Source organism: Nipponia nippon, unplaced genomic scaffold, assembly GCF_047370975.1.
Source record: "Nipponia nippon isolate SJK-2023a ecotype South Korea unplaced genomic scaffold, ASM4737097v1 scaffold_1, whole genome shotgun sequence".
In the NCBI taxonomy this organism is placed as follows: domain Eukaryota; kingdom Metazoa; phylum Chordata; class Aves; order Pelecaniformes; family Threskiornithidae; genus Nipponia; species Nipponia nippon.
The window spans coordinates 47,639,008-47,665,629 of NW_028262290.1; the positions used below are offsets into that span (position 1 = coordinate 47,639,008).

Genomic DNA, 26,622 nt, shown 5'->3' on the forward strand with positions numbered 1-26,622 from the left:
GCTCGCACCCTGTTGATTAGTCAGTGCTGGGATGGCGCTTCCTGGGCCAGGCGCGGCGGCGGCGGCGGCGGGCGGCCCCAGCCGGTCCCGGGGGGCGGCGGGAACAGCAGCAGCCGCAGCCGCAGCAGCAGCAGCAGCAGCAGCAGGCGCCCGGCGGGCCTCCCCTTCTGCCTAGCCCGGCATGTCCCGCGGCGGCCGGCGCTGAGCGAGGCGGGCTCCCTCCCTCCGCCCCCCCTCCCCGCTGGCCGCGGCCCCGCCGGGTGGGAGCACCCCGCCGGCGCTGCCTGTCTGGCTCCCCTCCCTCCCCTCCCCGGGCCGGGAAGATGGACCCCGGCCCGCCGCTGGGCTGCAGCCTGAAGGACGTGAAGTGGAGCGCGGTGGCCGTCCCCCTGGACCTGCTCGTCAGCACCTACCGGCTCCCCCAGATCGCCCGGCTGGACAGCGGTGCGTGGGGCGGCGGGCGGCGGGCGGGGAGCGGGGCCGGGCGGGCGGCGGGGGCCGCTCCTGGGGCCGGCTGTCAGAGCCCCCGGCGCACCCCCTTTCCTCCCGCGGCTGGAGGGAGCCGGAGAGCCCCGCGGCTCCCCGCAGTACTTTGCGTGCGGTCCTTCACGCCGACATCTGCCCTTACCGGGTGTCGGTGCAAGGCTTCGACTCGCATCGGAGTCCGTGCCTTGCTTTGCATCAAAATATCTGGGTAATCCCCCCCCCCCCCCCCCCCGCCCCCTTGAGCGTGTGTGGCCAGGGCAGCTCGGGGAAGCCTGTTTGCTGTCAGCTGCCTGCCCCTGAGAAGGGTCCTCGCAGTCTCAAATGAAAACGCAGAAGGGCAGTCTTCAGTACTGGAGACCCAATAGTGTGATGAAGCGATGCTACACCAAGGCCAAATAAGAAGCGATATTAAATAGCCAAGCGGGCAAAATCCCAAATGTAACACGCAGCCACGGACCTGTAAAAAGAGGAGTAACGTAAGAAGCCTTTACAGTCTCCAGATAACTTTTTATTACTGTTCACTCGGGTGCTCACCTGCAGTTTCCAAGTCTGCAGCTTTTTCTTTACTCCAGGAAATAAGAAACGAGTCTGACAGAATAGCTATGACAGCAGCGTTTTACCTTTCCTAGATACGTGTCTTAGAAAGTACTGTATCAGCACAGAGAACTGAGGAAGTATGGGGAATTTTTTATAAAGGCTCGTAATAGTGTATGTGTGCATTGTGTGAAAACTGTCCGACTCTTCTGTCTCTAAGGGAATGCAGAAGATAACTCACAAATCAGGAAAAATTTCCAGGCTTCTTAATTCGTTAGCTGATGAAGTCGCCTGGTACTTACACCATGTAATAGAACAGTTCTCTTACAAAGTTTTGTATTGATTTGAAAAGTTAAAAATGAGCACAGGCATCGTCCTCTGTTACTCCCCAGTGTGTAGGTCAAGACCAGGATTGGTTTATTACTTAACTGCAGTGCCCATAATCGAGTGATGATTCAAAGTGGGGCTTTTTTGACTTTGTCCCTTGATTATGCAGTACTTTTCCTATCCCTTGTAGTGCTTCCTCAGAGCTGGCACTCAGGAGCAGGTTAAAGAAAAGCTGCTTTGCCTTTTTAACTGCAGCTGGCTGTTTTTCGTGCTGTTGAATGTATATTGTCCTGTGAGAATGGCAAAGCTGGTATGTTCAGGAGTTCCTCGTGGTAATACCTTCTGTCACTAGAAACAGCTAAGATGGCCTCCAGTCACTGCACTTAAGGCTGTCAATTTACTTGAGATTCCTGGCAGTGATTCAGGCTTTAACAGAATGTATGTATTGATGACTTACTAATTTCCCCTCTCTGCCTGCTGTACTTCCCAGTCTCCCCGTTCCTCTTGTCTTGCTTCATTGGAAGGGACCTGGAAGAGCTTTGTGGGTAGATAAAAGTTTATGGGTTTTGAAGCAAGTAATTTTTTTTTTTTTTTTTGGTCTTGTGTCAGACCTGGTGACGGGAATATCCCATAATTGTCGGGGAGATGAAGATGTGAATTTTGTGCAAAGGCTTTTTGTCCATCTGCCACACTTAAAGCATATGCACAGGCAAGTGAATGTAAACAGACCTGAGCTCTTTTGCCCGTGCCCCGAGATGGCCAGACGTGAGGCAGCTGTTGGTGTAGGTGTCCTGTGAGTAATGGTTCAACTCCATGCTAAGCCCTGCTGGGAGGCAGGCTCAGGTACGGCACTGTGCTAAGGGCTTTGGGTTGGAGCTGGTTGAGGTCTGACCAGTTCAGCGTGGAGGCAGAGGCTCTTGGGTCTGCTTTTACCTACTTGTACAGATGTACCTTTTAGCTTCTGGGACTACAGATGGCAGACAAATCAATATTTTTAAAGAACACAGACGCCATGGTCTTGGTGGTATGAAGAAAACTCTTTTTCTGTTTCCAAAGGAGGTTGTCTGGCAATAAGAGAAAGCAACCATGAATCAGCGCGTAGCCTCCAAAAGGAGGAAAGTTGGGAATGTGCAATGTATGTAGAAATGACTGGAGCACCTGCTGTCCTGGGATGGTTGCTCTGCACCCCTGTCCTTGTCTTGCAAAGCTGTCAAGTGGAGCTCTATCAGAGAATTTCTTGATGCAATACTGGAGAAAATAAATGCAGAGTCCCAACCTGTCACCCAGTGCTCAGGAAGTTTAAGGCCACCTCTGTTAACAAAGTAGCATCTTGTGCCAGTTTTATCAGGATGCAGCTCTTGTCTCCTCCACACCCCTGCAGGTACAGCCTGCGATACTCATCGATGGGTCAGGGTTTAGTTGCACAGAAATGGCCTGGTCTCCTCTTTAGGTGCTGAATTCCTCTCCAGATCAGTGGAAGCTACATGTGTTTCATGCTGTTGGAAATCTAACTACCTGTAGATGTCTGTCTTCAGTCACCTTTTGATGCCATGGTTGGCTTCTGTCTGTAGCAGTGGGTTGTTTCTAGGCTGGTTGTTTCAGCCATCATGAGCTTTTGCGAAAGCTGGCATGCGTTTCTTCTGGAGGACCAGGATGTAGAAGAGGATGGAAAGGCTGGAGATGTATTTTCTTCAGAAGCAGCTAGCCTTATTGTGTTGTTTCTACATTTCTTAATGGAGTTTAGCACTCGGTGGATAATGTTCTTAGATGATACCCGCGCAAGATCTCCAGTTTTTCACTGTTGCTTCACCTTCAGGCCTTCCAGTTTCAAGGGGGAGAATGGGTATGATGAATGCAGTTTTATTCTTCGAGTTTGGATGTGCAGCTCCTGGAAGAATGCCTTTAACTTGTTCAGTTTGATTTCTTGACAAGATGAAGTTATGAAATATTTATGCACACTAAATTTGGTCCTCTGCTAAGAAGGGAGGGGTTTTCTTGATGGTATGGGATAAAGGAGGAATGGGAGGAAGTAGTCTGTCATTATATCAAGATATAGTCGGAACTAGTTAAGCAACAGTGCCTACTTTATCCATCTAGAAGTGATAAATATGTCAACTTCTGTTTTTTCAGATGAAATTTTAAGACTGTTTAGTTGTGTTCCAGGTTATGCTTTTGGATGCTCTTAAGCCATAAGTCAAGTTTTGCTCGTTTTAATCTTTTCGTGTGTTTTAATATTTTACTGGTGAATATTGTTATATTAATTGATCAAATACACTGAAAAAAAAAAAACCCTGTCACTCTTGAGAGGAAGAAAATGTTTTTTTCTATTTTTTTTTTTCAACATATATAACGGCTTAAGTATTTCTGGAGGATAACTCAAATACAAAACTGCTTAAAAGAGTGCTAAACACCATACCAAAGAAAATGCATGGAGTTTATTTCATGCTATGGAATTCACTGAGTGGGCTGTTCCAGATGAAAAGAAACCAGACCCGAAGAGCAGGAGAGGAGCGAGCTTTGTGCTGTGTTTTTCTTGTCCTCGCCCCCCCCCACCCCCCGCCATCCTGGTCTGCGTTGTCACAGCTGAATCCCACCCCGGTGCCACCGAGAGGCTTGTGGGTGGGTGCAGTGGGGAAGAGGTTTCGGTCCGGGAACCCGCAGCAGAAAGAGATCTTATTGGAGTGTGGTTGTTGCAACAGGGCAAAAAAGGTGAACCTCACCGATCTCTGAGAAAACATGGATGTGTGTGAGGCTTGGGTTGGCTCTCCTCAGATCATCGGTAGAAAAGGCTAAAAGCGAAGCTATGGCTGTATTTTGTTGCTAATGCTGAAATGATGTTGTACGTGATTATCTCAGGGCTTTAAATTTCTGGTAATTATTTTTTTAGGGGTAATTTTGGAGGGTAAAAGAGAAATGCTATCAAGGTTAAGATCTGGAAAATATTGCTTTGCATAGAGCCTGACCTTCAGACCCAGCTTTTCTTTGTAAGCTCACTGCTCCCTTCAGACTCCAAGAGTCTGTCATTCTTTTCCTTAGCGGGACTCCCTTTCCCCCAGCCACTGTTACTGCATTTCCACAAATAAAGAGCAGCCTTTACTGGTAGGTAGTTTTCACCCACAGACTGGGTACGGACTGGAAGAGTTCACAGAAGTTCATAGCTTGTGTACAAAGACTGAAGTTTCTGGGATTAAGAGGGCATGTGGTCCCCTGATTTTATTTTTTTTTTTTTTTTCACATGGGGTAAACATATTTCTACATGCTCTAAAATAAAAGAAGATGTTATGGAAACTGGTGCTCTTGGGATCAAACACAGTGGTGCTTGTCCTCAACTCCCAGCGAAGTGCTTCCCTACTGTGCATGGTGGGAAACCACGCTGAACTTTTTGGGACGGGAGACCATGGATCACGATGAGCCACTGAGACTCCAGAGGAAATTCTTCCCTATGCAGTGTAAATGTGTGGTTGTTGTAAGATGAAATGACAGAATTAGTGGCTATAAAGAAAGGAAAAATCTATAAAATAGGTAAGAAATTTGAACGGCGATTTTTTTCTTTCTTACCCCTGAGTGAACTCTTGTGAATATCACTGGTGGGTGAACAGTGAGTTCGTGCTGCTGTTGCTCCTGAGGATGAAGAGATTTTTACTTCTTTATTTATTTTATTTCAGGTTCTTTCTCTCTCCCATTTCAAAACTTTTCATGGTGACATCAGTCTACCCCAGTCACATTCAGGGGACTATTGTTCCCTGCAGCACATTACTGTAGGGCTTATTCCGGTTCCAAAGATCTGGAAACTGAGCACCCTTGCAGCTTATCAAAGAACATCGTACTCAATAGAACAGCGTGGCCATGTACATAATGAAAATTCTGTATTGCGTCACTCCACAAATGCGGGTTATCTGTGCAGCTGAACAATACTTTGAAACTACAAAGAGACTTATTCTTTTAAGGTCTGAATGCTGCTATCCGTGCTTTAATTGTCTTGAATGACCTCCTTCTTCCAAGAAGCTAGTGCAGGGTGTCTCAGTAGTCTGCTATTGAATAAATCTTTAAAAGGAATCATGTGGGGGTAGGGCAAAGCTTTCGAGTGGACCAGGAAAGAGGTTTCAGATATGCTCAGAGCCTGGGCAATGGCCGTGACCTGATTTCCCACTCTAGGTGTGGTCGTCTGTTGTGTACTGTGGTGTGGTAGGTGACAGTTCTCATATATTGGGCAGACGGACAAGTGTCTCTGATTCGAAGGCAAAAATCCTCAAGATATCCTGTATCCACATGGCTTGCTTTCTTCCTTACGTGCTGAGCAGCTTTGAAACTCCAACTGTTTATACTGTGTGTTCTGCCATTAAAGTATAATCTCAGAAGCATCTCCTCCTTGCTTCCCCTTCTTTCCTCCTTTACCTTGTGGTCTGCTGTTTCCATCAAGACAATTGAATGAAAAAACAATTGACAGGTTGCCACTAACCGCTGCTCCTGTTTTTTGTTGGGTTTTTTTGTTTGGTTTTTTTGTGGTTTTTTTTTTTTTTTCCCCTGCTGGCAGAGATGTGTTCCAGAAACACTTTAGTGAAAAAGCTTTTAATTCATTTAAAATCTGTAGCTACCGAATGGTGTCTGTGAAGATTATAGTGCCCTCCTGGAGATGGAGGCCAGTAGCTTGGCAACACCTATTCCCAGGAGTGGCACAGGCTTCCAATGAGGCAGATTCAGCAGCATACCTGTGTTACACCTAAAAATCTATTATTTATTTGAGCTGCTTTCATGTTTGGCAATGATTTAATAGCGTGTACCACATGTTCTTTAGCCAGTATGCCATTTGCACTACGCTGGACCCTTGGTAGTGTGGTAGGGCTGCTAAGATGCAAAATAGTTGCCTTGCTCTTACTTCTTACATACTTAATAAATGTTCATATTCTTTTCTGCCATACAAGGTGTGAAACTTATAGCTCTTTGTTTCAGTTTCTAAAGTTTTGACTCTGTTAGGTGAAACCTTTGTGTACATACCTGGACAAACTCTTCCTGGATAATTCTTTAGTTCAGGTATTGGAAGGTGAAACACCATTAGTCTTTTCTTAACTGGAATTCAAGTGCTATAGCTTCAAATCCATGGATAAAGTCCTAGAGGAAGCTTAGTGCCTTGTCTTTTTTTTTTTCTTTTTTTTTTTTCTCCATTTAAATTACATGCAGCTTTGAGATAAGGTACAAGATATACATGAAATCAAAGGAATTAAGATGTCTTGAACAGTTAGTAAAACCCTTAATCTTAAAACAAATGCGGTGTGATGAATCATGCTGCTGTTGCAAGATATGGTAGTAAGGAAGGGTACAAGTCTAGCATAGGAAAGAAGGGTTTTGTTGTTTTATGCTTTGTCTGTAAGTGCTGTTCTGGGACTAGGTGTTCCTGGCTTTAGTCATTACGTGAATTGGCACTCCCTGTAATAGCCCAGCAAAGGCAACTCCAGGGAGTATGCCAAGACGAAGTGCTGGAGGATATTGGACAACGTGGTCTGGTGCTCCAGGATTCAGTGGAAGTTGTGGGAAGAGCTACAGCATGTTCCAGTCATTCCAGTGGTGGTTTGTCAGCAGTGAAGGGCATGGGTGTTGCTGTATTTCCTTTTGGCATTAGGAGTAACAAGTTGGTTGGATTAGGGAAGCTTAAGTCTCTCCCCTATAGGAAAATACTCATCATCTTAATGTGGATTGCATATGACTCAAAACCAACCTTCATAAAACCCAGTCAGCCAATATTTCAAGTCTGAAATTTTTGCTTTTAATGGTGCTTCCTTTTGGAACAAGTTTTACGTAGCATTTGCGGTCTGTGATTTTCATACCATTTACAGTATGAAAAGCTTGTGGAGCTAACTTCACTGCACCTTCACCTGTCAGCCAAATCTGCTAATCTGAAGGCCTAGCGCAGAAATGTAAAATTGAGGTGCATAAGCAGATTTCAGAGCGTGTCTTTGCTGAGGATCAGGGCCACGTCTGCTTTGCAGTCTCTGCAGTGGTGTGCACGTCAGCATAAAACTGTTAATATCGCAGCTTTGCCAGAGCACCTGCACACTTGGCTCAGGCGTTGCATCAGCAAGAAGAGCTGCTCTGTCTCGATATCTCCCATACTGCCGCTGCATGGTATATCACCCCATCAGGCTCATTGCTGCATGCTGGGAGGGTTGAAATGTCTTCCTGGGGATGGGGAGGGTTTGGAGTCCAGCCTCCTCATCCCGTAGTTTGCGTTGGTTTTCAGTTTGTGCAAAGGAGCGATCAGAAACTTGGCTTTCAGAGTTCTGTTGGAGAGGGTGTGGGGAGGGAGGTAACAGCACGTAGCTCATACAAGGCATTAATACAAGAGCTACTGCAGTGGCTGACTGTAAGTGGGAGGAACGAGCATGGAGATGTTAGGAAGGTTGCAGGTGGGGAGCAAGAATTGCCAAATCCTACAGGCATTTGGAGACCAAGGCCATTGTGCGGAGGGAGGTGCTCCTGAGCCTGCAAAATGCACACCGAGTGTCTGGATTGAGCCGCCACGCAGACCCGAAGTGACCAGTGAGAGCTGCTGGAGTGGTGGGTTCAGGGGGCCTGGGGAGCCCCGTGCTAGGGGCCACAGCATATGCACACTCAGGCAAGAGCTGGTGTGCTCTCAGCAAAGGAGTGGATGGTGATTTTTCCATGAGAAGAAGCAAATCTTGTGGTGGTGGGGAAGGTCATTTGGAGCTTCCAGGAGGCACAAACCTTCAGGAAATGCAAAATTGTTTGAAAAGTGCCCTTTTTGTTTGTTGGCTTTTTCTTTCCTGGTGTTATAACTGGTGCAAGTTGTAATCGCGGAGAACGCACTCATGCATATTTCCTTGGCCTGGGAGGATGTTGCTGGGCTCCTAAAGAGAACCAAGGATAAAGATTTAGTACAGTCTCAGAGGCTGGATGATGCCCAAGAGCTCAACCTGATGAAGTTGATACTGGAATTGCCTCATGCCAGGGCTGAACCTTAGTGACTCAAATGTAAATATTATGTAAAACACAACATGCTGCAATCATATTTGTGAAACGAGCAGGGGAAACCTTTCTGGCAAAGTGGTGTTGGCGAGGAAGTTGGGGGGTTTCTCCTTACAGTCAGGGCTGGGGGAGTGGGAAGGAAAGCCGAGTAAGGGACTAAAAGCCCCCTTCAACAGGCCAGTGTGTGCCACACGCTGCTCTGCTTGCTGTCTCTGCGCCTTGGTGGAAAACGTGTACCAGGTGTGGGTGAGGATGGAGCTCCGTGGGTGGTAGGTTTCCAGGGAGAGGCCAGGGGCTGCGGCCAGCGGCTGGGGGAGCACTGGCCACCGGCTGGGGTGCAGTGCAGGGGCGTGCATCCTCCGAGGGTGAGGTGTTGGACGCGAGGCTGCGCGGGGACACGGTTCCCCTCTGCAAGAAGGACATGGGCTAGTTGGAGAGATTAACCACCCTAAACTGCTTATTCACTCTGTCCTGAAGGGAGAGACGGTGTGCCCGAGACCGACTCAAGGGTACGAGTGGAGAAAGGTCCTTGTGTGTACACTAAGCAGTCATTTCAAAATTGTGCCTGCTGGCCTTATCTGAGTGTCCCCCCCATCGGTGTGCTGCCGTGGCTGCTGCTGAGTGCTGAAGTGAGCTGGGCTGCCGGACTGAAACAGAGCACGCTCACCTTGCAGCTGGGTTTGTAAGAGTTATACAGTCTAAATACTCAGTTACTAAATTACTTCCAGGAACTATTTCAAAGTAATCCACGAATGCTCGGATACCCCCTCCCATGTGTTTGTTTTCCTGTTTGCAGCTTTTTTGTTGTTGTTGTTCCAACTGGCGATTTTACTTATTTGCCCCGCTAAAAGCACGCACTAACTATTCTTCTTGCTTCCTGGCACCTCACCATTTTGGAGATGAAAGAGGGAAGATGAAGGAAACTTTTTATCTAAGAGGGGGGAAAAAAAGGCATGTGTGCACAGATGTTCTTGTCCAGCTTTCCTGTTGTGTCTTTCAGTCGGTCCCTTTGGGGCATGGTTGAATTCAACTTGGCTCCAGTCCGTGTCACTCAGTCCATCCCCCAGGCTACAGTCCTGCACTTGTGGGCTTCCAGTAGGTGTTGTAAGTTAATCTGCAGTTGTTTCCAAGGTGACTGTAAGGTAAAACACCCACTACTGTCTAGCAGTAACAGAATGGAGCAGTGCAAAGAGCTGCTTCTGTTTTTCTGTTGTCCTTTCTTGCCTTCAGATAGGGTAGTCCTTTCTTCTTCCAGCATTACTGGCATGTTGCTGTTGTGTTCTTATCCTGTCCTCCAGCTTCTTACAGCTCCTGTGCAAACTCTGCTTCTCCATCCCTCCATGCCTTCTTCTTTTCCCTCAACTTGGAGGACATCGGGGTGTTTCTTGGACCAGACAGCAGCGTGATGTTTGGCTATGCATGTACCGGGAGTGATAGCTGTGTATGTGCTACCAGAGGTGAGAAAGCAAGCAGGGAAAGTTATTTCAGACACTTCTAGAGACTTGAAAGTTTCTGGTCACTGAGACAAGAAACTGGAACTGCAGCTTACTGGGAGGGAGACAGGTGTTCTGGGCTTTGCTGCAGAGTCGTTTATATCAGTGGGATCTGCCTCTGTGGAGTCTTACGCTTTGCTGTTGACATGCTGTTCGGTTTAACTTCAGTAAAGGGAGTTTTGCTGGCAGAACTCAAACGTGAATTGGTAGGCTTTGCATGTAATGCTTCCTTTGTCAGCCAGCACTGACTGCTTGCTTGACTTACAGAAAGTGAGTGGAGATGCTGTGTATTTGTAAGAATAATAGTAATCCTTGTCCATTTGTTATATGATGTGGCTAGCCAGAAGGAGAATCTTATGCATATATCCTTGTTGGAAGACTGGTTTCCAAAACATTAAATTATTCCTGCTTCTTTCTTAACAGTTTTGTTCAGGTTTCTATTTATTAAAAGGTCAAAATGCCCCTTTTCCTCTTTGAAGGGGGCCATAACCACACACACGGAGTAATATCAAAGATCTATCTGAGTTGCATTTATGTGATTTCATTATGGTCAGACTTTCTGTCATAGTCTCTGAGTGGGAAGCTACATTATACTCACAGCAGGAAAATACAGAAAGCATCAGTGTGTATGTGACTCAGAGAGATGATAGAGTTCCATATGAAAATACAAAATGTGACTACTTACACATGCATGTTATTGCAGTCACCAAACCCAGGATGTGGCTGTAGACAAACAACAAAGCTGCAACACCGCTGCAGCTGAATGTAGGGCAAGCTGGAGGAAAAGATCATTTCTGTTGCATGTTTTGTGGGTTGCATTGTCAAATATCATTTGGGTTCCTGTCAATATGTAACAAAATATCTTAAGACCAAATGGCCTGTGGGCAAAGATAAATGTGCCCTTAAGGGGAAAGTGAGGCATGACGGGCTTTTCTTCACTCGTGTGTTCTGCATGCTGCTCACCAAAAGTAGAAGCTTAGCTCTTCACAGGAGGGGTTTTATTTTTTTTCTTTTTGTGCCTTCTTAAGATGATAAAAATATTATCAAAAAGATGTTACTCACTTATCACTTATGGTTTATTAAAGCCAAAGCCATTCTTTTTATACCTTAGAGTTTAAGTGTAGATTTCTCTGAAACAATGGAAATAAATTGCATTCAGGATTAGGACCATTCTTGATCAGAAAAGAATTAGGTGCAGCTTTGATTGCATTCCTCTTGTTAGTATTCCCATATTGCTCAGATACTCTTACTGTATGAGGATGTAACCAAACCAAACAGGTGCCTGATTACAGTTGAACATCCAAAATTCTGTGAGTGGATGCGGTCAGCTCATGTTTGAAGAGGCATTACCCTCTTATTAGTGATATTAGAGTTTTTCCAGGTTGAGCAGAAGGGGTAGGATGGAAATAGCTAAAATGCAAAGGCTACGGTAGCCCTGACAAGCGGGTGCTGTGTGTGCACAATCAATTAGTGCCTGCGCGGTTTCCAAGGGCACGGGGAGATGGGCCAGGCCACTGGGCAAGCAGCCAGGTGGCAACCCGACTTCAGAGCAGAGCTGAACTTCTGCTCGCTTCCAGCTGTTTTTATTCCATCCTTAACCCAGGCTGCAAAAAAATCAGAGACAAATTAAAGTGAAATGATGAGTTCTTTCAAAGCCAAAGAAAACTATGCTTGAGCAGCTCCTGCATTTGAGCTACTGTATTTTTAATTGGGAGCTTGTCCAAGATGCCCCAAGTTCAAAAAGGGATCACTGCTGTGCAACACAAAGCAGCGTAGTGTCTCTTTAGGACTTGGGATATATAATGAGAGGACTGAGCATGTTTACTTGGATGCTATTTTAAAATATCATCTAATTATAAATAACTGTCAATGAGAGCTCCCCAGCTCTCATGCTGTGCCCAGGAAAAGTCTGAATGAATAGGCTGCTTTTCTGTCTGCTAGGGCAATATAGAATCAAATTGTAGGTCTTAAATCTATGAGGTTGGTAGGGTTAAAATTTTCATCAGCATCCTGAATCTGGGGAGCTTTAGCCAGACTCCCCTGACCAGACTCCCAACCATTGCACGTAGGGAGAGGTGACTTCTGCAGCAGTTAAGGTGCGCAGCTGCCTTCAGTTTTATCAATTAAAGCAGCCATTCTGTATCTGTGCTTAGAAATAAATAGGAAGCCAGTAAAAGCATGTAGTGCAATGCTAAATGCTGACCTCCCACCTCTAAGTATTAAGCTTCTCCAACTAGGCACCTGATGCTAAACAGGCACTTGGAAGTGTATCCTCCAGTGGACCTCACAATATTTATAGATGCATCTGAGCAGGAGCAGTCTAGCATGAAGAATGCTTGCCTCTAATGAAAGAAAACCTCGTCTGTCTTAATGAAGTATTTAAAGGAGCTGATTTGGATGGCAGCAGGCTGCTCAGAAGTCTCATTACTGCTGTGTTTTTCTTTTGGTCAGGTAGCGCTGTCATTCTCTTTATCCGTACCTATCAGACTGCTTATGAAAGCTGCTCTTTGGATTCCTCATTTCCAAACCTGGTGCCTTGATTGCAAAGGGCAAATAAATATTTTAAATCTCCCCCGCCCCGCCCTGATTTTGGCCATAAGAATTCAAAACGGAAAATAAACTAAACATGAGACTGACATAAAAATTCCTTTCTATGGTAACACTGAACTAGGCTGGAACCTCTCTTGCATGCAATGAAAAGTCATTTAGCTCTCTCCTTCTCAATATTTCTAACCTATGATCATTTTAAATGTAGTTAAACTTGGTGTTCTTTGCTCTTATTCTTAATGCTTCAGATTTATGATCTTAGGTGACTTCAAAACCAGAAAACTTTCTTCCATAAGAATCTCAGTTTCCAATTAATTCAGTGGTTCTAAGATTTTTTTATTACTTTTTTTTTTTTCCTTCAAATAGAAATAGCATGATAAATAGTTAGCACTATTCAACATGTTGCAGGGTATCGGAGTAGTTTAAAGAATTTTTGAGACTTTCTAGGGTGGTTTGTAAGTAACCATGGTGATTGACTGTTCTGTTGGATCAATCTCACAGCTAAATCTGTCGTGAGGATATAGCAAATCTGCAGTTACATCTGATGATGCTTAGCATTAATAAGGAGTAATTATGATAGCAGCAGAAAGTTACTGTGTTTTGGAATGGAAATGTTAAGATGTTGTTGTACTGAGTGATTTTTTTTTTCCCCCGTGTGGGGGTGGAGAGCAGTCTGTGTTGAAAGATGTGTTTTGGCTTGTTTGGTTTGAGTTCATAAAAAGTAAGGTTTCTCATTCCGAGATGTTTGTTCTGAAGGCTTGAAACAAACACAAACAAAGCTCAATGAAATCTGTGTTGTTACTCTTCTTTTTTTCACTAGTTTTCCTGTGAACACAAAGAAAGCAAGATGCCAAGGTTCAAACTGTGAGATTGCTGAAGTCAGCAGAGCATTTACCATCAGTGGCAGTGGCACCAGAATTCCACTTAGTGTTTATTTCTAATATTGTGCTCCTCTTCCCTGCAGTAGGTCAAACAGGTTTCTTTGAAGACTCGCTGAGATGCTGTCTCTGTGTATTTGCAGCTAGAGAAAAGCTTGTCTTGGAACAAACTGGATTTTTCAGTAGATTAATCTGTCCCATAGCCTTGTAACAAGATTATGGTTTATGCTGATTTGTTGCAACAGTACTGGTATATCCAGTCATTCCAATAGCAAAATGCTAATCCTAAAGAAATAAATCTGTCTTCTTGCTGGCAGGCATAAAAAGAATAGGGAGATGGGAGTCTCTGCTGTCTTGTTAGGTATTAGTGGGTGATAGCTTGAGTTCAGCATCAGTTGGATTGAAGCAATTTGATTGTATCAGGCTTTTGCAGAGGGATTGGAAATTGCAGAAATAAAGCCTTATCTCCTTTCTCTTGATTGTGAAATATTTAACAGTCACCCAGAGCAAAATCTGATCACAGTACTGTGAAGCTGAAGGATTGCATCAATGCACAAAGTACTGCAAGTAGTGATGTTAGGCAGTCTGAGGGTGATGCTGATCGTAGCTAAGCAGGTAGGGTCAGTGAAACAAACTGGATGCCCTCTTTTTCAGACACGACCGAAAATTGTTGCAGCGTGGTCAACCATAGCCAACAACAGTTGTTTCATCCAAAGAGAAAGGTGTACAGTGGGGAGAGCCTTAATCTTGGACAACCTATTTCTTGGGTAGATGCATCTTGCCCAGCTTTTCCTGAAGCTGTGAGAAGATTCAGTGTCTCTCCATCCACCATTCAAGGCTGAGACAAGTGTAATTGCTGGTAACAGGCCTTGCTGCAGACGAGTGGTTTCGGGCAGCTGAGTGTCTCGGTCTGGGCTGGACGGGGTTGGATGATTCTCCTGGGCGTTTCCTACATGGTCTCTGCAGTGAAGTACCAGAGAGGCGGTCCAAAACTCTTGGTGAGTTTGTGAGGCACAACCTGAGCTTACTTCAGTGCCTGGGCTCTTCTGTGGGTCAAATAAAAATATTTGAAGAAAAAAAGAAGGGGGGGGGGGGGCACTTTTAGAGGGAAAAAAAAAACCAAACAAACCAAAACAAAACTCTTTTGTAATGTAAAAAGCAACGCTGAAGACCAACTGGTTGAATCTTAATTTGAGAGACAGCACACAAGATTTTCAACTAATTTTGCCTGGTCTTCCCTGCTTTAGTTGCAAGTTTTTCCCTTTTCTTGCTTTTGGCAAAAGAAGGAAGAATATAAGTCTTCTTAAAATCAAAATGAGTATGAATCCTTATGCTGTCAGGGGAAGCCTTTCATCCGCTGAAAGATGTAGAGTCTATGCAGTTGATGGAAGGTCAAGTCAATATTACTTTGGTATGTCTTTGGAGAGAGGGGTGTTTGATTGCAGTTTGAATCATGGCAGAAATACTGCTTGATCCAGATGATAGGAACCAGCACAAACGAATGTACTGCGGGAATGGAACAATTGAACAGAAGCACATATTTAAAACTACTCGGGAAATTGTTTGAGAAGGAAGAAGGGAAACTGAAAAGTGAGGTTTCCTATCAACAGTCCTAGATATAACTGCAATTTTTATTCCAGACCTTTGTGTTGCAAGCTCAAAAGGTTGTGTACCTGGGGACAGAGCCCTCTGCTTTCATCTTTTCTACTATGTTCAGACACAGACAGTCAGATGAGACCACTGTCAGGCTTTCCTAATAATCTGCCCACTTTAAATTAAAAATTTAGTACACTACATTTTATAGCCCTGAGATGTTTAAATTTTAATGTGGGTTGGGTTTGTTTTGGTTGGATTTTTTTCCATTTTGCTCCTAGAAATTACAATATTTACTCTTTTAACTCACTGACAGCCTGTATTTAGATTTTGCATGATACACTCCCATGCAAGTTGTTTAAGTTGTTTTGCTTTTCTTTAAACAAGGAAGTTTGTCTGATCAGCTAGATAATTTTTTTTTATCAACCTTTTTTTGTGTTCGTATGGAATGACAAAGTGAGACTGATAACATGGAGAGGCTTTCAAAGCAGGTTTTTCTCCGGTTGTAGTAGTGTTTTCTACAATTACATGCTCTTTTTACTTCTCTCCCATTAGGCATTTTATGCAAGAGTAACTCTTCCAAGCATCTATTCAGTCGTAGTGACAAAAAAAACCCATAAAATTTTCAATCCTTGTAGATCCAATGTGCATTAACACTGCTACAAATGGGGTTCTTCATGTAACAAAGTATTTCTGGGGTTTTCTTTCCTTCCTTTGCTAAGGAACATTACAAGGATGTAAAATTTTTCCATACAAATTCCCATTCCTACTTCAAACTGGAAAATTCAGATGTTATTCTTTTCCTAATGAACTTTTTCCTCTGACCTACATCATAGACCAGTGCAAGTTTTATTTTTGCAGAAGAAATAGCACTGGCAGGCTGAACAGCTCATTGAGATTTGACTCAGTAACCAAGTACAGTGCCAAAGCTTAAGCAAGCAAACCACCTTAATTTAATATTTATTAGTCTTTGACATTCATTGAGGTATGTCTCCATAGATAAATAGCCAATAGATACTCTGAAGTATGATGCAGTATGCAGAAAACAAAAGGCTTGACTTCCTCCCTCCACCCTCCCTCAGAGTTCAGATAGAAGTTATTTGTTATGAGGAGAGGTTCCATGACCTGCTAAATAAAAATGAAATTAAATAAAATTAATTGTCCTAATTTGAATATTCAGATTTAACAAGAACTTTGTGTTTCTTCCCCCAAAATGTAAATTCCAAACTCAGCATTATAAAAGAAGAAAGCTTTAAGTATTAGTGAAATGATCTGTAGGAGAAGAGGCAGCTGTTCTGCCCGAGAGATGTTGCTGCGGTGATACGACTGAGTGCTGGAGGTGAAGGATCCCATGTTGATAGCATTATGGTAGATGGCAGGTCGGATGGAAGCTGTCCTGTGCACTGGTGCAGTTTCAGTCTGCCTGAAACGGCAAAACCACTCGGCGACTTTAGATGAAGTCCGTGCTTCTAAGGGAAAAAGGACATTGGCTCACTTGTTTCTTTCCTCCCCTTGATGACAGCTGCCGTCAGATGGTCATGTATGACAGTGCTGCAGGTATTTGGTTAACAAATAGAATATAGTAGGTTTGTCTTCTACTGAGTTGTCACATACTCATTTCTTTTGTTTCTCCTCCATTGCATGTGTTAAAACCAGAGAGGGTTATTTAGGAGTGCAGTCTTGTCTCCTAAGTGAAAGAATTCATACTGCTCTTTGAATTCAGACTCCAATAAAACAAGATGCTAAGCCTCAAAGATATTGGAAAATTGACTACTTGGAGTTCTCTTCCAGTTTTGCCCATGCTAACAGTTTGAGGGGTTTTTTGTGTATGTTTTTCGAAGAACTTGTACTCTTACTAACATAAAAGCAACATACTCAGTGCAGTGCTGCTTGAGCGCTAGCGATGCTTCCATGTGTCCCTGCGTCAAATGAGACCAAATGGAAGTTAACAGTGAAAAATCTTTGTGATGCAGCCTGACGCCCACCTTGATCTTTTTTGGCTTACTTGTTTTGTATGGAACAAGGAGTTGCCGTCTGCTGGTTTTTTTGTGGACTGTTACACCTTTTTGTTGTCTTGCATTTCAAGAGATCAGAAGCCCAAACAACCAACTGGCTGAACAAGAACCAAAGTGTTGGGACCTGTTTGAGGATTGTGTAAAGGATGAGCCTACCAGTGAAAGGAAACACAGATTCCCAGATGGGAATCAGGTGTGCTGCCTCATCAGTGCTAGGCCCCGGGCTCCCCGTTTTTAGATGGGGAACCCTCAGCTTTTGTGCTGAGAGGAGGCCTTGGCTTCAGCTTTTGCCTGCTGTGAATCTTCCAGTAAGTTGAAACTGAATTCATCTTAAGGTGTTACCTCTGTGGGAGCTATGTGACTAGGAAATGTTTGCAGAAAGACAAGTTGGCCTTTCCAAAAATCGGACAGCTTTTATTAGTTGACTGGTGTACAGTGTTGTAGATTCCTTCTTATGGAGTGGAAAAGCAGTGCTGGCATTTATATTTGTGCTAGCAGTGTGACCTCCCTGTGACCTGAAACATCTCTTTGCACAGAGCCATGAAGTCCATAATACTGTCGTCTTTTTTTTTTTTTAACAATAGATTAGAACTTCATTTCATACTGGTTGGGGCTGTGCTTTGTTTTTCATGATGCTGTAGGATAATGCTAAGGTGCATCTTAATGCATGGCTTGCTTGGTCCTCAGCCAGGGAAAGTCAGTGAAGCTGCGTGTCCAGTGAAGCAGATACTGTGTAAGTAAGGCTCCTCAGTGCGATGATAGCATGATAAATAAGTAAGAACCTCACTTCTTTCTTTTTTTCAGCTTCTAATCATTCTGCTTTCTCTTAGTTTCCAGTTGTTGCAAAATAAACCTTGGTTGCTACTCCTGTAACGCTAGCCACATGCTGACAGTTCTTCCTAGTTATTTCACAGCAGACACGCTCACCTGACCCGACAGACACTTCTTTTTGCTCTTCCACAAATTAACCCTTCATTCCTAGCAATGTTCGTGCAAGTTTGAGTGGGGATAAAGTTGAAGTTATTAATTTGTGTGGTTTTGTAGGTACCTGGCTGAGCACCCACTGAAATTATTTTTAATATTGCTGAGATTTTCCTATGTAATGATATGTTATGTGATTGTGGAACATTAGATGGAATCATTAAACTCCCCACCTACTTAACTGACCAAGGCAGGCTGGGTGATGCACTTAATTGTACGGCATCTATTACCTGCATGCAGATGGTGTTCAGGCTTAATGAAAACACATGGCCCAAAGTCTTGATGAGTTTTCTCTGGGGTTTTGCAGGCATCTTCTTCACCAGCCATTTCACAAAAGCCATCTTAAGTGTCTCGTGAGCTTCTAGCTCTTTTCTGTAAGCCTTTTTGTTTCAGGAAGAGCAAATTCTGCATGCTTGAACTGATGTGCAAGGGACAGCATTAAGCTCACTTTACAGTCTTCTGTGATGAATGAGATGAGAGGAATGTCTCCGTAACCATCTTCCTGGCAGGAGGAGATGGTATCTAGTTCATCTGGCGTGCGTAAATGGTATCTGTTACGCTGCTGGAACCTTGCATGCGACTTCTTCCCTTTCTCTGAATTGCTCGTTACCTACTATTTTAATGTCTCCAGACGCAAAGCTTATGCTTTAAGGCAGTGATGCAAACTCTTAGCCAAGATGACAAAGTGTGTGGCATTATAAAGCGTTTATATTCCTGTAGATCGCTGCTTATTTTTAGCAGTGTAGTTTCTGTGTGAATGAGTCATGTTGGTCTGCACATTTTGAAGTGACTTGAATGTTAGTTTCTCAATACTAGGAGGGGAAGCTTAAAAGTGGGTTTTTTTTCATTTGTTTCATGATTTTTCTTTAGTGGTTGGTGTTGAAAAGTCATTGCTGTCTTTGGCAAACCAGAATATGTGGAACCTGCGTGAATTTTCATTTACAGACCGTAACAGGCCAAGCTTTAATTGTTGATCCAGAAGGAGGTGGGAGTGCTGAGACCCTTCAAAACTGGAGTGGTCTTCAGTTCTGCTCCTGAGGCTTTACTCTGGGCATTTGAAAATTATCAAATGCTAAACTAGATAAAAGTGTGTGTCTTTAGAAAATAAGTGGTGGCAGCAACCTGAAGGGAGGTCAGTGCTTATCTCAAAAGCAACGAGCTTCCTTCTGTGCTGCAGCATTGCCATATATAAACTCAATCCCTGCACATAGCCAACTATTGTTTCTCATCTGGTTCTGAAAAGCTGCATGTGAAAACAGAAATTCGTCTCTGAACTTGTAGATTGAGGTATCCTGCTCCCAGTCTTGCTACTGTTTTTAACTGTTAATTTGAGATTGGAGTGTTTACAATGACAGAGCCAAGATTTGGCAAATGTGGGTGATCCAGTTTTGGAACTGGAAAGAATTATTAAAGAAGTATTGGCATTTAATGTAGGTGGTGTTTAATAAGCATGGGAACCTTGATTAAGCGATTACCTTTTTTTTAAGTGTATCAACGTGTGAACAATTTTCCTTTTGGAGTCAGTGTTCCCTCTGCAATTGCCCTTGAACAGTAGTGGGCTTTGCAATATTTTTTTAGGAATGGTATGGAAATGGATCATGTAATTAAAAAATGGTAATACATCTTATTTACAACGAACACGTGAATAGCTGTTGCAGTGCTCCTTTGGTGATGCGTGATGAAGTAGCCCAAGTGCTGGTTGTGGTGAGAGTGCTTTTAGGAGGACAGCTTGTGTAGGAACATACCAGCTAACTTTTCAGTTCAGAGGTGCGAGGCTTTTATTGTCAGGCAAGGATGGGCGTTGAGGCTTTATTTTGGGCTTAGGCGCCATTAGCGAATCATGGGTTTCTTAGTCTCGGGCATTATTATGAATAAACTTGACTCATGTTTTGGAAAGAGGTAGGCAACTTGGGGAAGGGTGGGGAATTGCATGTCATAGTTCGTTGCTTCTGTGACTTCTATTTGGGGGAGAAAAACAACACAAGTACTTGCCTGTAGATTCTTTGTAGTGGTTTAATTATATTGCAGGCATGTGGGGTGCGGAGGAGAGGGTGAGAAGATAGAGCTAATCCATATTTGATCATAAGAGACAAAACTGTTACTAAAGATGAGTGGCCTGTGTTCTCTGTTTTCTCATGACGTCTGATTTTTGTGTAAGCAGCAGTGTAGGAGTATGTTGAATAGGTGAGAAGTAAGTTGCATAGTTTGTGGATGTGAGGACTGCCGAGTTCTCTCCCACATAGTTAAGATGTGATTAATGAAAGGCTTGCATAACTAGTGTTACTGAGATGGGGGAAAAAATCAGATTGGATATGTGTGGCTGTTTTGCAAGGTGTGTGGCTGAGGAAAGCATAAAGGGCTAAGTCTGGGCTGTGCTTGGGCCGGGAGCTGAGTCACGTAGCTCGGGTCAGAGGTGTCTCCTGCCTGAAAGGTCCTCCTCTCCAGGAGACAGTGAGCAAGTCTTACAGCGGGAGACAGACTAGAAGAAAATGGAAGAAAGAAGAGAGTATGTATGGCTGTGTTTTGTTGTCCTCAGTCACGTTTGACTCTTCCTTGTATTTTTCCCTCATAGCATGGAGGCCATCATTAGCCACGTGTTTTTGCAAGTCCATTAATCACTTTGGTGACAAGGAGCATCTTCCTATAAAACAACCTCAGGAATCTGGTTCACCCACAGTTAAGAAAGATCAGGGTTTGGTATGGATAGACCTGCCTGTTGTGAGAGAGCCGGAGGGACCGTGATCTCCCTGTTGCATCTGCTCCACCTCCTCTCCTCGGCTCAAACTCCCATGGTAGAGCACGAAATTTGTTTCCGATGTAATCGGTTGGAGTAAATAATTGATGTAACAAAAATTGTGTTTTCCAAGGTTCTGTTTAAAAAATCCAGCTACTTCCAGCTGCAGACTTAATTACATAGTCACTCTTGGGCCTGCCTTAGTAATCTCTTTTTACACTCACCTGTCCCACCCAGTTTTAGTGGAGTAACCACTTAAACAGATCATGGCATGTGAGCTATGACTAGAAGCACCTTTTCATCATGGGTGTCTTTATTTTCCTGAGAATATCTTTCTCAGACTCTTCGAGGATGACCCACGCTGTAATTATTTCCCTGCAATCCTGGACGTGGAATCCAGCCTTCCTTTAGGTAACATTCTGAAATTACAACTACAAATTGTAAGGCAGAGAAAAAGCATGCCAGAGATGCTTTGTATTTTCTTCAAAATTTGTTTACCACTGTCAGTGAAACTAGTAAAATACTAGTTCTTCCCTTAGGTGTCATTGGTTTTATTTTGTTGTGGGATGGAATAATTACTTGTTGCCATGGATTATAGAAAGCATGAGTGTAACTCTCTGAACTGAAACATGAGTTTCATATAATACTGTATATTATTATTATGGTGTTTTCCCTCCAAATTGTAACCCATAGCTGCAACAAGCTGAAGATAATTTTTATATGTATTAGGAGTTGCCTTGTGAGCAGAGAACAGGGATGCTCAAGGTCAGATAATTTGGTAAAATTTAGTGGGTGCATGACTCCTCTAGCAAATATATCTGAATTTCCTTCAAGATAGGTATGGGACCAAAGAGTTCTCCAGTACTGCATGACAGTTTTGCCACTCTTCCCTAGGCTTTCCGAGGTCCCTTCTCCCAGCACACTGTGGGTGGAGGGGTGGTGCTTCCCAGGGAGAAGGAGCTGGTGTTAAGTAGCCTGTCTGCCTGGCTGGGCTGCTAAGGGACGTGGTCCAAAGAGCACTTGGAAAACAGTTCCTGGAGTGTCCTGCTTACTTGGAAGCTACGTGGGAAAGAAGGAAACCTGGAAATGATACCTTCATAGGAGCAAGAATAACCAGTACTCAGGAGCTCTTTATGCCTTTTGATATTTTTTTTCTTGTTGTTCCCCCTCTCCACCCCCATAGCAGCAGTTTATCCACAGTTATAAGTTGAAGCCCCAAATGTGCAAAACAGGAACTTTTTTTTAAGGTTTAACGGGCTGTGGGACAGCAGATCCAGGGAAGTCCATCTCTTGGCTTCTGCAGACAGGTTGGGAGGGGTCTCCCCCTTGTTTAACCAAGCCCAAGTTTCTGGAGGAAATGAGCAGAATCCTGTGGCCGGAGAATGTCGGAGCAGATGGTCGTAATGGTCTCTTCTGATTTAAAATCTAACAGTTCTCACACACACCAGTTGCTGCATTTTGAATCGTGTAGGAGGGTGCTTTCTGATAGAATGGGAGCATGAAATCAGGCAGGAATGGGGTGTGTAGTAGCTGTTGCCTACGGTGGAAAAGATTGCCTGGTGTGGGCAAAAAAAAACGCTTAATGGGAAGTATCTCTCCTCTGCAGAGATTGAACAGGTGAAATGTCTGCTGCCCCAGGGTGAGGAAAGTCTCATTCTTCCACTGACTTCAGAATATCAGAGGACAGTGAAGAGAAAGTGCAGTTTGTTGTAGTAGCTGAAGGGGATGGGTTTTGTCCAAACTTGATTCTAGGGCTAAACTACTTGCTTTATTTTTGGCTGTAACTGCAGAGGGCTGGTGGGTGAGAGAGGAAAATGAAATTTAAAGCTTCATTATTCTTGGCCCGTGTTTAGTGTCTGCTAAGTGTTCCTGAAAGTTCATGTGGCTGCTTTAAAGGCACCTTAAGAAAGGCTGTTTTCTGTGTGTTTAACACAGAAGTGTACTGAGCAGGACTGCAGGTATGTGAGAGCAGGACTGCAGGTATGTGAGAGCAGGACTGCAGGTATGTGAGAGCAGTCTGCCATGATATGCCCTGCTCCATGAAACTTTGTTCATATATCATGCTTGGGATGTGTAGCTGGCACTTTGAGTAGTCTATCTGACGCGGCTCTTGCAATTGCTGGAAAGGCAACCAAAGCACTCTTGTCCTGATCAGGCACTGCAGCTGGTGGAGGAGGAGAGGGTACTTGATGGAAATGCAGAGGATTTGGAAGGGACAGGGGAAGAAAGGAGAGCTGGATCTCTGGCTGTGTTTGGGATGGGTTTGGCAAACACCACAGCACAGCAGAGGGCATTGCAAAGATGAGCTGGACATTATCTGGGGAGGCTTCTGGTTGAACTTATCTCTGAGAGAGGAACTTCGGTGTATGTTAACATCTTTTTTTCTCCTTAAGTGGCAGGATTAAGTTTACAGACATAGGAATGGCTAGTTAAGCAGTAACTTGCAAAGGGATAGAGTGACAAAGCCGAAATCTTTGTATCTGCAAGTGTGATACCCATTTACTTCATAGTGATGAACAAGATTTGGCTTCAGGTGGCTGTAGGGTAGTGTGATGCTGATCTTTCAACATATGAAAATGTATTTGTTTCCTTTATTTAAGAATTAAGAGCTCTAAAATATTTGTATTAAGTGAGATAGGAGGACATAAATAGAGATATGAAAAGCCTGTTTATGCAGAAAGCTGAAAAAGGAGCCCCAGAGTCACTGCTGAGTAATCTGGATTACATCTCTGTGGTATTGTATTCAGGCACTGAGTTTTTTGGATTATGTTTGTTTTCTGTAAGGTGAAGTGCTTACATTGCAAAATGAATACTGTTCAGCATTGAAACTTACTTAATTGGATTTTTAAATATCAAAATGTCTGAAAAAATAAACAGTAATAAGAATAAAATGCTTACTATGAAGTTTTCCTAATTCTTCATGCAATAAGTGTGATTTTTTTAAAAAAACTACGTCTGTTTTGCAGGAGAAACTGTAGAAGGCCTTCGAGAGAGCGATTACCTTCTGATTCATTCATGTCGGCAGTGGACAACAATTACAGCTCACAGTCTGGAGGAGGGTCACTACGTCATAGGGCCAAAGATAGAAATCCCTGTACATTATGCAGGTAAAGCTATTGTTGACCTGAAATACAAATTCAAAGAGAATGAATTGCCTACCACTTACACTGATCACTTTATTTGACAGAGTGAAGCTATGCCTCTCATTTTGGTGTCTGTGACTTAACTTTTTAATAATGTTACAGAGCACAAGAGATACCAACTTACTCCCAGGGCTGCTAAATAGATGTATTTCATTGGGCAGCACATTGACAGAACATGTAGCTGTATCGAAGAATCGGTTTCAATTTGAGTATAATGAATTGCCAGCATTTCTCATCTGTGAATGTGGTGACAAAAGTGTGAAAGTTTGAAAGTGCCTTGAAATGTTCGGTCAAAGATGGAATGGGTTTTACGCTTCATTGCATACTCAAGCTGGAAGGGATTTTTTAAATATTTCCATGTTAAAAGCCAGGGACCCTTTGTAATAATACTGCAGTTTTACACTAATGCTCCTTGGTATTTCCTTGTCACTGTCTGCCCTTTCGGATGATGCAGTAATACTGTTGTTCCAAGTAGATATGATGCAACTAATCCATGTTTATTTTACGATTTCAAATTATTTTTACTTTCCTAGGAAATTACTTTTAATACTGTTTCCTGCTGCTTAATGTCCTTATTCACAAGCTGAATAGAACAATACTATATGAGTGGGAAATGCTTATCTTACTGCAGTAGATACAAAAATTTTAAAAGCTGGGAAGTGTGAACTGAAAGAGCCATGGCTACAAAGCAAAGATGCGGGCTTAGTGTTTTACTTGGTGTTCTACATAGCCAGTTGTCAATTGAGCTACTCAGCTCTTTTACGGTCTCCTTTAAAATGTTGGTGCATTGAGGGTGTGCTGAGTTGTACAAGAGCTGACTGAAATATTTTGTTTCAGTCACATCAGTGCTGCAACTGCAGTGATGCACCCTATTTCAGTGATGAAACACCAGTTGCCTTCTTACGTACTGTTTCTCCTTGGAGTTCACTTCTGGAAGGTTAATTTTTTTCAGACTTTGGTGTGATGGCATATAGTGTCATAATATACACGGCTTTAAAACTCTCTGAATTCAAACTTTCTTAGTATAAACAATTTCTAGTGTTTGTGCTTAGTAACATAGGGGTTTTAGTTTTGTGGTTGTTGTTTTTTTTTTTTTTTTTATACACCTCCTGGCTGCATAAGCTTCAGTGCTGTGGCCAGATAAACACTTCACTTCCTTCAAACTGAATGATGCATTTTAAAATCGTCACTGTGATTCCTGGAAGAAGGAGAACAGAAAATAAACTGGTTATTGGCATGAAAGAAGATTAGATCTTAAGGGGTTTACTAAAGCTTGGTTCTTAATTTTTAAAGGAATTAACAAAGACCTGCTAAGCAGGGTTTGCTAACTCTTCATACTTCCATTCATTTATAGCTTAAATTTACAGATACCAGCAAAATCAAAACCTGTCCCTTAAGATACTGCAAAAGTATCAATGTGTTTTTCTTCCTGGCTTGTGTTAATGCAGGGAAAGTGTGTGTTTAGTTGGCAGAACATGTTTTGCTGTCAAACAATCTCCAGAAAGTTCCCTGCCATAAACCCGTCATTAATGAGATGAAAATACAGGAAAGTTCAGAAACTGCCACGTAGCGAGGGCACTTACTGAATATGTGACAGGCACCAATGCTGCCAAAGGAACTTCACAAAAATGGTCGGTGCCAACTTGCAGTACCAGAGCATGTCTGATGGGCTTGCTACAAGAAAGGAGAGATGTGTCTAAGCATGTGAAGGTTTAGTTAGCAAAGCATGGCAATCTGGTGCCTGGGTGGTAGCATCTAAATGCATTTAGAAACATCTTCCATACCCAAAAGGTAACTTTATGCTGCTGTGGAGTACTATACAGAAATCTATAAGCTAACACTGAGTGCGCTTTCAGCGCTGCATTGTGCAGTGCCTCACGACATCACTGCTTTTGGGATCCAGAACCCCACACTGAAGAGGTAAAGTTTAACATAGCTGCCTAAGACGACTTGCTGGGATGGGTACTGGCCTGACACAGTTATGCTGCTAGCTCTGGAGGTAGCTGGGGCATCTGCTCTCCAGTGAGCTCTGGGAAGGCTGGGAGGTGGGAGTGCTCCAGAATCTTTCTAATCTTCCATTACTTTCTAAGGAGGGCGTGCTGCTACCGAAAGGTAGTGCCGTCAGGTGGTGACTGCCATGTTGAGCTGGCTGGCACAACCCCCGTTTGCACGCGAGAACTTTCCGTCTTTGCTGAAAGTGCAACTAGAACAGTTGCCAGAATGTTTATATGGGGCTCAGCCATTAGTTTTTGTTTTTAGAGCAGGGAATTTATGTCTTCATAGGCAGATATTTGTAAACTGTATTGCTGTATAAATTTTTTGATTATAGGACTGACTTTTTGCATGCCATAACTTTAAAATTCTGTCAAGTAAGACATGTACTGTGAACACGCAGCTGACGTTCCTGCTTATGCTGCCTACCAGAATGACCCTTAGAGATGGAACATAAGAGTTCATGAAAATGACTTCCCAGGTTTGTTTTGGCTTTAATGGAATAACTGGTTTTTTTAACCCCTAGCAAAATTTTGATGTAGCAAATTGCAGCATGATTTTGGCTGCCAACGGTTGAGCAAGAAGGGAAGTTGAAACTGATGTTATTCTCCTGAGATTATGGGTTTAAATACCACAAAGTCATCACTCACATATATAAATACAAGTATAAAGTAAATCTTATTTTGCTACTTGCTAAATCAGGTTTGATACACTTATTAAACCTAAATGCAATAAAGCCTTATTAAAGAAGGAAAATGCTATATTTTACATTTAAGTGAAATCTCATTAACAGAACCTGACTTCTGCAGTCCTGCCGATGGTCCTTTTCCTACTGGGAAGCTGCGACCCTGGTTGTTTCTGTTGGGGATGGCTGACATGGTTAATTTTTGCTGTTGCTGTCAAAGAACAGTCATATAT

The 26,622-nt window shown here is 43.3% G+C and overlaps 1 protein-coding gene across 3 annotated transcripts in view; it reads left to right on the plus strand.

Annotated features, from left to right (window-relative positions):
- Positions 1-26,622, plus strand: part of GAREM1 (GRB2 associated regulator of MAPK1 subtype 1) — a 104,671-nt gene continuing 78,049 nt past the window's right edge. For 2 of the 3 annotated variants that reach the window (XM_087754207.1, XM_087754214.1), the window contains exons 1-2: positions 1-444; positions 23,536-23,676. In XM_087754207.1, coding sequence (XP_087610333.1) covers positions 324-444; positions 23,536-23,676 — 262 coding nt within the window. In that variant the 5' untranslated portion in view covers positions 1-323. Of the gene's footprint in view, positions 445-23,535; positions 23,677-26,622 lie in introns of those variants that run through there. The other variant, XM_087754223.1, reaches the window with a different exon arrangement.